The 10722-nt window shown below is 38.1% G+C and overlaps 2 protein-coding genes across 8 annotated transcripts in view; one reads left to right on the forward strand and one right to left on the reverse strand.

Annotated features, from left to right (window-relative positions):
- Positions 1-1158: 1158 nt before the first annotated feature.
- Positions 1159-10722, reverse strand: part of LOC114546609 (putative deoxyribonuclease TATDN3) — a 47529-nt gene continuing 37965 nt past the window's right edge. For 3 of the 7 annotated variants that reach the window (XM_028565521.1, XM_028565519.1, XM_028565516.1), the window contains 12 exons: positions 9732-9905; positions 7484-7633; positions 4997-6919; positions 4877-4909; positions 4729-4802; positions 4556-4640; positions 3689-3751; positions 3479-3588; positions 3133-3188; positions 1999-2111; positions 1620-1700; positions 1159-1430 (listed from right to left, as the gene is read on the reverse strand). In XM_028565521.1, coding sequence (XP_028421322.1) covers positions 1287-1430; positions 1620-1700; positions 1999-2111; positions 3133-3188; positions 3479-3588; positions 3689-3751; positions 4556-4640; positions 4729-4802; positions 4877-4909; positions 4997-5050 — 813 coding nt within the window. In that variant the 5' untranslated portion in view covers positions 5051-6919; positions 7484-7633; positions 9732-9905 and the 3' untranslated portion in view covers positions 1159-1286. The remainder of the gene's footprint in view (positions 1431-1619; positions 1701-1998; positions 2112-3132; positions 3189-3478; positions 3589-3688; positions 3752-4555; positions 4641-4728; positions 4803-4876; positions 4910-4996; positions 6920-7483; positions 7634-9731; positions 9906-10722) is intronic. The other 4 variants (XM_028565520.1, XM_028565518.1, XM_028565517.1 and 1 more) reach the window with 3 other exon arrangements.
- On the forward strand, positions 5193-10665 carry fuca2 (alpha-L-fucosidase 2). Its single transcript, XM_028565514.1, has 7 exons — positions 5193-5581; positions 6028-6215; positions 6384-6723; positions 6817-7027; positions 7497-7687; positions 8211-8319; positions 9390-10665. Exons 1-7 carry the CDS (start codon positions 5394-5396, stop codon positions 9525-9527), a joined length of 1365 nt encoding a protein of 454 aa, XP_028421315.1. The 5' UTR covers positions 5193-5393; the 3' UTR covers positions 9528-10665.

Below are 10722 nucleotides of genomic sequence, written 5' to 3' on the forward strand. Positions count from 1 at the left end.
TGCTGCGTTCACGAGCAATCAGAAAAATCCAGAGTTTTTGCAATGATCAGTTTACTTTAGTTGAAATTATAATGCGCGTTTAAGTTAAAAAAAAAAAGTTTGCAGCGCAATGACTCAAGTAAAAGTCAAAGTTCAAAATTTAAAGTATTGGGCAAGGCGTTATGAAATAGCAAAATTAAAACTAAGACAAAACCTATGTTAATAAATGCATGTAACAAAAATATAAATGTTCTTACAAACAAAATAGTTTAAAAGTAAAAAAAAATAGTATTAATAAACGTACAGATGAGTCATATAGAGAACAACTTAAAAATGTGGACTAAACTGTTTAATTGTATGACTGATTATATTCCTTCTTTAATATTTACTGTAACCTTGCATTTATGCCATTAAGAACAAACGTGCAGTTCTTTGTAAAACCTATGTAAAATGTAAACAAAAAAAAGTGAATACACTAGTATAGTTAAGTACACCATTACTTAAAAAACATGACTTACTGTTTCTACATCTCCTGTGTTACTTCACAGCGCTTTTTGAGAGCTGATAGATATATTTAAAACAACACTTGCCAGTAGTTGATAGATGGGGCTGTCAATGTGTTTGATGTTGGGAATTGACAAGGAGTGTGCGTTTCCACATAGTATTTAACTATTGGCAGATTGAAAAAGCCCCTAAACCCTTCCATCAAAACAACTTAAAGTTTTTTAGCTGCAGTGAAACATCTAAAGTACTAAACAGTAGGGTGAAACTTAGTGCTAAAAAGTAAGATTTTATGAGGAGCACTGGAAGGCAGCAATACCCCATGCACCTGTGAACTGCCACTGATCCGGGCCATTAGAGTTTGGCTATAGCAGCTGATGTTAAGTGAATGATGAATCCCCATTTCATTAAGAGCAGCAACATTGAAATTAATTATAGCACAAGTGACCAGTGAAAATACTAACTTAATGATATCACTGCTCTGCTTAGATCTATTAATGGGAAATACAAAAAACAACAGAGTGGCACATTATGATTATTCACTTTACAATAACATGAATGTTTAAATGAGTGGCCATGATGCATGCCAACTGTTGTTTCTGTTGCATGACAAGGTGTTCATAAAATGTTGGAAGTTTCAGAAGCATCATGCACATGAAAAATATCCAACTTGTGTGGTAAATTGTTATCTCATCTTCCTTTATTTAATAACAAATGGCGATAAATAAATGACTTTAAGCACACAAGTCCACACATAGTTTTTTTTTTGCTTTTAATTTGTGGCTCTGAAATTGATTTACACTTTATCAGGGTCTGATAGCAGACTTTAGCTTTGGGAAGAGTCGGAGAGCGTTCTGTGTTGTCACCTCCATCACCTCCTGCAGCGACACTCCTTTGATCTTACTGATGTACTCGGCAGAGATACAGATGTTTTTGGGCTCATTTCTCACCTGCAATCAGGACACAAAACAAGAAGGATGAGTAGGTAAATAAAACTTAAGGTATTTTAATGATAAATGCATATGAAATAACAGATTTTAGTTGTATGTGTCACAATAAGTATGTAAAAAAAAACAACAAGGAGATATCGCATTATCCTCCTAAAAAATATGAAATATAAAAATAAATAAATACTTTACCTGCTTTTCTGGACCGAGAGCAGGTGAATCAGTTTCTAGACAGATGTTCTCTAATGGCAACTGTTTCACAAGTTTCTGCTTCTTGGTGGAAAATACACAATCAATCATTAACATTCAATGTGATAAAATCAACCAAGTAAACATGTTAGTCTGTCTAAAGAGATCGTGTCAGTAATTTAGTTGTGTACACTATAAAAGCTCACATATAAAAAGTGTGTGTGTCTATAAAATCAAATTGTTCCTATTATTTACACACATAAATGACAAATGAGATGATATGTATGTGTAAGTGTGTTAGTGTTACTAAGGGGAACATTTTAAAAAGGTTGGGTTGTTATAATACAGTGTAAATGTAACATTATCAGGTGCTCTGATGTACCTGTTCACTGCGTATGATGGATGGTGGGATAGAAAAGAAATATCCAGCCTTCACTCCCTCCATGGCAACAGACGGTTTCCCATCAAAAGCGTGAAGAAGGGCTTTTTCAACACCTAGTGAAATTTCAGAGGGATTGCGGTTTACTTCTAGTCTGGCTATTACCAGACCAAGCTCAATCTTAAGACTCAACATTAGTCTGGGGAGTCTGCTCTGTATTTTCTACTGCACAAGAGGCGTGGTCAACGGGCATAGTTCAAATGACTCTGTACGCAATTGGATAGTCCTTAAACCAATCAGCTGAGCTCCATTCTTTTGGCCACCTAGCTGGTAAATTAGGCTTTTACCAATGCCGGTCGGTAGTAAGGCAAACACATCCTTCTTTTGTGGGAATTGTTCCAGGGCAAGTTTCTGTTCCGTTTTCAGAGAAAACTTGCCTTTGAAATCTTTTAAAACAGCAGCGACAGCGGCATCAACGGCAGCAGCAAAAACTGTCCTGTCCTGTTAGTAGTGTCCTGAAGAGTGTCCCGGGACAGTCAGACACTGTCCTGTATACTGTTCTGTGACTCCCAGACACTGTCCTGTATACTGTATACTGTCCTGTGACTCCCAGACACTCCATGACCTGACTGTCCCGGGACAGTCATGGGAGTCACAGGACAGTGTCTCTGTCCCGGGACAGTCATGGAGTCACAGGACAGTGTCTGGGAGTCACAGGACAGTGTACAGGACAGTGTACAGTGTATAACTGTCCTGGGACAGTCATGGGAGTCACAGGACAGTGTACAGGACACTACTAACAGGACAGGACAGTTTTTGCTGCCACTGCTTTTCATCAACGGGTTGCTGCGCTTTGGTGGCCGCCATGTTGAATGTAAACAAAAAGCTGCTTGCCGTTGCTTCTCTATTGCCATCGTGTTAAACCCGCCAATAGTGTGCCAGGTGGATAAGCCAGTTTGTGATTGGTCCCCGCAGATTTGTAACAGAGGCAGGATAGAAACATTTACAGGTTTCCAGCCTGAGCTGCAGGGCAAAATCAAATCGCCGGCAGATCGGGCTGGGTTTACCCAGTCTAGTTTACTTCTAAAATACTCAAGTAAACAGAAGGAAATCTAAACTTCGCTGTTTAGTGTTTACCTTGCTCCTTCAGAAGGTGGATGGTGGGTCTTCCTGCAGACCGTGAATGAACATTTCTAGAAATAAAACAAACATAAAAAATATTATAAAAATCTGCTGGTTAAGGTACAGCATATGTCTTCAATGTTATTTGCACATACGAAGCTCAAGCTAAAAAACAAAAAGCCCAATATATCATCAAATTCAGGGAACGCCACAAATACCGGTTTATTAAAATGTCAATGATTGTGTGTGCGTGGATTTCATAAATTCAAATATTATCAGGAAAAAAGGTGCCTGCACACTGATTAGATGCTCCCGAAAAAAGGTCTATTGAGTACATCTACAGTACTACAGTACGACTCACAGAGGGAGATCCAGTTCCTTGGCTATCTGTGCCTGACGAATGAGAACCTGCCTTTGGCTCTCTTTGTCACTCTCACCACTGACATATCTGGGTGTAAAATCCAAACCAACCTAAAGTAATGGGAAACGTTAACTGTTAACATGAATGCAAAAGAAAGCCAGGAGAGAAAACGGTAATTCACTAGTCACTTCAGAGATACTGAATTATTACCTCCCCAATGGCCACAAGGTGGTCTTTGTATTTCTCTATTATGGGTAGAGCAGCATCTAAATCCTGCAGAAAAGTCAGAAAAAAAAACATTCTTTATTCCTTCGCTATAACATGACAACTGCAGGCATTTATTTGCCGCATTACCACATTTGTTTGCGGTACTCATAGCATTACAAAATTACATTAAAAAAAATAAAAAATCAGCAGCAACACTTTCCACACGTTTTTCCACCATCAATGTCCCTGTTACTCTGGAGCAGTTTTCATTGGAGCTACTTTAGTTCCTACAGAAAGTATTGACAGTGTCTTCTGTTGATCATCCAGAGTAATAAGGACATTGTTTATGGAAAGAGATGTTGCTGTATTTTAAAGCTGTGAGCACAACAAAATTATATTCAAGTAAATGTTATTTATAAAGCCCAAAATCATAAATTTGCCTCCAAGGGCTTTACAGTCTGTCAATTTAACTATTAGTTTGCATTACCCTAGTCTCACTTTGCCAGACCATCCTCCACATTACCCTCTATTCATACAAAGAACTGGTTCACATCAGCCTGGGGGCCTGTTTGTTTCCCCACCTGTTATTCCCCTCATTTCCTATCATCTTTCTACTGTCGTTATTAAATAAAGGCAAAATATTTTATAAAAAAACATGTAATAAATAGTATATATAGCCTACAACCTAGACCAAAATAACAATAGTAAAATTACGAAATCAAAATGTTTATGTAAATAAAGTGCACACATATATGAAGAAAATGGATTAGAGGATAGCACTCTGGTAGGACGTCAGGGAAATTTCTCAAACCAAAACTACCTGCCTGGCTAGCTACTACTACAGGTGAGTTAGGAAATGTGTCTTGCTACCTGGAGAGAAGCCCCCCTCTGTTGCTCTGGGGAAACTTCTTGAACAGGGTGGACTCCAAGGCAGGGAAAAATAAAACCTGGAAACCTATAGGAAAAGTATAAATGTCAGTACAAAGAGACAACACGTTAAATTAAAAAGTTGTCACTCTAATACTAGTTATATAGCTACTTACCTCTGTGACAACTCAATAATCTTGTCAAATTCCCCAGCATGCTCGGCCACGGCTAATACTGCTAACAATCCAGCCTGGGAAATGATAAAGCAAAAGTTTAAACACACATAACTATTCTGGACAATGCTTCTTAGAGGACACGGCTCACCGTTTTTGAATTCTCAATCACCTCCTCTATGTCCTGACAAAGAAAAGAGGGAAAGTCAACGCTTAATGAGTTATTTCAGAGATAAAATATGCACTTGTACCCTTTAAAACGCGAGCATACCTTGTCAAAATCCCCCGCAGAGATATGACAGTGACAGTCAACGTAGCCATGCATGTGGAGTAGCGTTCAAAATCAAAACATCAACTTCTTCCGCAAAGCGAGACGGACCGCGCATGCGTAGACTCGTGGGAGCGCGAGATGTAGAACGCAGGGTTGCCCGGGGAAGCGGGGTTCCATTAAATCTGTTTGGTTTAACATCACCGGTGCACCAACGGTCAGCAGATTAAGCACCCCAAATGTTTTCAAGAAGCTGTGTTCTACGTTAGAGGTTTAATGTTCCTGTTTTTTGGTTATGACTTTATCGCTTAATCATTTCACCATCAACGTGATGCTATATCTTGCGATAGTCACCTCGTCCTCCAGATCGTTTCGCCACACTAGGTGATTTTGACCTAAAATGGGAGGTTTAACTGTTTCTTTCCTTTTATCGATGCTGTTGATCAGCACCTGCAGAGCAAAATACGAACCTAACTGGAAATCCATCGACTCCAGACCGCTGCCAGAGTGGTACGATCAGGCCAAGTTTGGCATCTTCATACACTGGGGAGTTTTCTCTGTTCCGAGCTTCGGCAGTGAGTGGTTCTGGTGAGTTTTGCTTAAAATCTGAGGTTCAAATCTGATCATCTACTGATGAAAATCATGTGGTATGTCAGAAAGCTCCAGAATAGCAACTATAAATGGTCCTTGTAGTGAGATACTCAACTTTTAAGTTAACAGGGCGATAAGACCTTGAAGTGCTCAGAAAAAGTGGAAATATACAATTGCATGAACACTGGGCAAACCACTGCTGATTAAGGTCATGCAATAGGCTCAAAAGCTCCAGAACAGCTAATGGACTTTGAACCTAAATAATAGGGGTTATTGTAGGTTTATGATAGCATGTCCATGTTTAAGGCTCAAGGGTATTATACAGCGTATTATAGCATGCTTATGATATGTTAATTCATTTTAACATGTTATTAATGTATTGTTTACCTTCATTGAGTGGCTCATTTTCCTTCAGCCTGTTTTGTGTTTGTTTTCTGCTTCAGGTGGTACTGGCAGAAGCAAAAACTAAAGCCGTATGTTGACTTCATGCAGAGGAATTATCCTCCAGACTTCAAGTATCAAGACTTTGCATCACAGTTCACTGCTGAGTTCTTTGATGCCAAAGAGTGGACGGACATCTTTGTCTCATCAGGTGCAAAGTACATCATCCTAACCACAAAACACCATGAAGGTACAGGACATGATCCACATCCTGTCTCTCAGTATTTATTCTTGTTTATACTTTATCGTCACAAAAAGAACATTTCAAAGTGCTAAAACAAGGGCATAATTCCACATTCCACATATGCAATGCTGCATCCTTTCAGCCATGCAGAAAATGTATTGTTTAATTTTTTAGGTTTCACACTATGGGGCTCAAAAAACTCCTGGAACTGGAATGCAGTGGATGTTGGACCAAAGAGAGATCTGGTAGATGAAGTGGCGAGTGCTCTCCGTGCTAACAGTGACCTGCGTTTAGGGCTGTATCACTCTCTCTTTGAGTGGTTTAATCCGCTCTTTGAACAGGACGCTGCCAATGTCTTCACTACACAATACTTTCCAACCAGTAAAACTCTGCCCGAGCTTTATGAGCTCATTGTCAAGTACAAACCAGAGGTACTTTGGTCTGATGGGGATGGTGACGCACCTGACAAGTACTGGAATAGCACAGGTTTCTTAGCCTGGCTCTATAACGACAGGTAATTGTTGAATGACTTTATACAGTAAGTGTGTGTTTTATAAATTGTATCCTTTACGCAGCCAGTGTGATATTGACCTCTATTTCTTCACAGTCCTGTGCGAGACACAGTGGTGACGAATGATCGCTGGGGCTCTGGCTCCATCTGCACCCACGGTGGATATTACACCTGTGCTGATCGCTACCAGCCAGGACACCTGCTCAAACACAAGTGGGAAAACTGCATGACCATCGACACAAAGTCCTGGGGTTACAGACGCAACGCTCCTCTCCGGGACTACCTCACCATAGAGCAGCTTGTAGCAGTGAGAATTCAATATATCATTTACCTGTATTTTTTATTAGGTTGAACAAACATGATTACGCATGATTTAATGGCTTATATATATTGAGGATTTAGTGGAGTATGTTGAATTCATTTTTCCTCTTAAAGATATTGCTCATTATGATCAATGACATGACTGAAAATGGCACAAAATGCACATCAAAATCTTCCCGAGCTCAAGTTCACATATTTAAATTAGTTTTTTTGTGTGAACAGTCCAAATGCCAAAAGATATTCAGTTTACTTTAAAAGACAAAGAAAATCTGCAAATATTTACATAGTAGAAGCTGTAACCAGTTCATTTTTGGTTAAAAATGGCTTAAATGCTTCATTGACAATGAAAATTGGTTTTTAGTCCTATTTGCTCTGAGGGAACAGCGCCCTGACTATGAAGTAATCTTTGTGCAGCAATAAAGTATTTTCTATAAAATCCAACCTGCTGTTTTTAGACATTGGTGGAGACTGTGTCCTGTGGGGGAAACCTGCTGATGAACATCGGCCCGACACACGATGGAAGGATCGCTCCCATCTTTGAGGAGCGTCTGAGGCAGGTGGGTCAGTGGTTGAAGATCAACGGGGAGTCCATCTACAACACAACAGCATGGCGGGCTCAGAACGACACCGTCACTCCCAACATCTGGTGGGTTTCTCATGTGTGTTTGTATAATATGTTTGGATTAAATGTATCAAAATCAGATCAAAGATACTTTTTTAAGGAAATTTATAGCATTATGACATTTATTTTTTTTTTTTACATAAAAATCCCCAAATCCTTGTACAGAATGTAATTTTTCCAAACATTGCCTGGTAAAATGTATGCTACTCAAGTGAGTGAGTAAGTGGCGTTTGATTCTATTGATGATGCTGATATAGGTATTTATTGTGTGGGATTGTTGGTAGTACGATGTTGCCGAGCAACCTGGCTGCTGCATCTTCGCTAACTTTTACATTTTAAGAAGCACATTAGAAATAAGACTTACATTTTGTCATCTTTGACATTCTTTTTAGCTGTATGTGATTTAATGTCCTCCTTCACATGATGTCAATCAAACTAAAGTGTAATAAGATAATAATAATAATAATAATAATAATAATAAAGACGATCAGATACTGTTTAAGCTCATACAGAAATATATTTATTAATAATTAGTATATCTTGACAGGTACACTTTCAGACCAAAGGAAAAGAGCATCTTTGCTATTTTACTGGAGTGGCCCAATAATGGATCTGTGATTCTGAATGAACCTGTGGCTACACAAGGACAGACTCAGGTAAGACTAGCGCTTTAGTCAAGCTATTAGCTTATTGCCAAAATATAAGAATCGGCATATATGACGACTGCTGTGTAAGAAGAAACTGCAGGACCGAAAGATATGTTTGAGGTAATCTAGAAACCTCCATTTCATACTTTGTCCACCAATAAGTTTATTTTTCAACTGAAAAATGTCCCACTCAGTATGTAACTTGGTCAAAATTCTAAAAAATTAAAATAAATAAAAAATAGGTTTAAGGGATCCTTATAATCCAAAAATACTTGTAGGTTCTATGTTTATTTTAAAAAATGAGTATCAGCTAAGATTAGCCTTTGATTTAAATGGATATTTGAAGGTAGCTACTTATGATTTTACTGTAAACTGAAGTCACCAATAACATATATTTGTTTGCAGATAGTCAATATCTGTTAGATGAGAGAATTTTCATGCCATATATTACATATTTCTAGGTCAGTAACACTCACTGTACGATTTAGCACTAAGAAGCATGCCACCTGTTTAAATAAAGAATTACATGAGCATAGGGATACAACTAACAATTATTTTATTATTAATTTATCTAGTAATTTTTATTATCAATTTATCTATAAATTGTTTTCTCAATTAATTGATTCATAGTTGTGAATGTCAGAAAGTAGTGAAAAGGGTCTGCCAGTATTTGACAGAGACACAGAGTAACTGCTTAAAAAATATTTAAATAACTTTTAAAATAGTTGACAATTGACTAATCAGATAATTGACTAATTGTTTCAGATCTAATATCATAAACTGAATACATGAATAAATAAAATCTGCAAAGAAAACAACAACAAATGTATTGCTGGTTTGACAGACTGTGGTGTAGCTGTGGTCAGACAGGAACCTCCATCATATTAGCAGAGAAAGAAATGACTGGCCACTATGTAATTAAAGACTCAATATATCGATCTAGCTGGTCCAACCCTGCTGGAATGTCCAATAACTGCACTGCATCCTGGGATATGAGGGTTAACTCATTGTTCACAGAGCAGTTCTCTCTTTTTTTCTCTCTTTCTGTCAACGTTGTTCATGTGTTGCTTTTAAAAAAGGTGGTGCTTCTTGGCCACGGGTCTGTGCAGTGGGAACCTGTGAAGCCCAGCGGGCTGCGGGTTCTGCTGCCCCAGCTCTCCTTCAGCCAGATGCCATGCCAGTGGGCCTGGACACTGAGGCTGGCTGGGGCCACTTAGAGGGAACCCAGAGGAACAGACAGAAGAAGCTGGACCCAGCGTTTTATTTCATTTCAATCAGGAGAGACTTAATTTAAGAGTCAAATAAGTTGAATTATTATGGTGCACAACCAGGCTGATATGTTAGAGTCTTTGGTGGTTAGACTTCATTGCAATGTTAAATTATAAGGTGTATAGAGGCCATGGATATACAGGAAAATTCACCTGATGGAGTCTAGACACTGGTGGTGGTGATTAAGGAAGAGCCTGAAGATCTGAATGGATGTTTATATGAAGCAGGGCTTCTGATGATGGAGGAACCCCTGGCTGCTGGGAATGATCAGAACTGGAGGTGAATGGGTTGGAGGAGGGACGCATCTATTTTTCCTGAAATGACAACTGACAGCAACAGAGAGTAGAACAGATTTAAAGTTTTGTATTTAACAATGCGATAGCTCACGGAGATTGTGGCAAAAACTGGTTGGTTACTGAAAGAGTGAACGCCCAGAGTCAGCTGATGAGGTTGAGAGAGAGAGAGAGAATGTGAAGCATAGAAGTCTTTCTGAATGAACTTTGCAGAGCTTCATATGTTTAAATCACTGAACACGACCCATAAAATGTACTATACTGTCTGTGGGTTGCACATATAAAAAAATATTTTTGAAATACTTTACAATAATACATGATCATTGTTTTGATGTGGGTAACTTTTATCATTAAAGTCTTATGTTCTAGTTTCAGTGGTGACACTCACACACACTGAACTGTATTTAAGTAAAATTTTACGGAGAGGTACTTCAGTATTTCTATTTTATGCCAATTTTAACTTCTACTCCACAACATTTTTGAAGCCAGTATTGTACTTTTTACTCCACTACATTTATTTGATAACTTTAGTTACTAGTTACTTTGCAGATTCAGATTACAAAATATCAATCAACTACTTCATATTATGTTTTTTTTAAAGGTTAAGCTACCCAGCAGTATACAGCTCCACCTTTACCAGCTGCAACATTAAAGTGATGAACACATTAATGCATCACAAATTATAATCCAGTAGTAGAATTTAAATTCTTCTGAAATGGCCATTCTGCATAATGAATACTTTTACTTTTGGTATATTAAATATATTTTGATCGATTTGATGCTAATACTGTTGTACTTTTACTTCAGTAATTTACTTTAAATGCATGACTTTTACTTGTAACAGAGTATT

The sequence above is a fragment of the Perca flavescens genome, chromosome 20 (genome assembly GCF_004354835.1).
Source record: "Perca flavescens isolate YP-PL-M2 chromosome 20, PFLA_1.0, whole genome shotgun sequence".
Lineage (NCBI taxonomy): Eukaryota > Metazoa > Chordata > Actinopteri > Perciformes > Percidae > Perca > Perca flavescens.

Bases quoted from the DNA above. Each gene is read 5' to 3' on its own strand.
- fuca2 (XM_028565514.1), top strand. From the start codon at position 5,394: ATGGGAGGTTTAACTGTTTCTTTCCTTTTATCGATGCTGTTGATCAGC. The intron at 6,216-6,383 runs GTACAGGACATG...TTAATTTTTTAG, and splicing joins AACCACAAAACACCATGAAG to GTTTCACACTATGGGGCTCA. The intron at 8,320-9,389 runs GTAAGACTAGCG...CTTTTAAAAAAG, and splicing joins CTACACAAGGACAGACTCAG to GTGGTGCTTCTTGGCCACGG.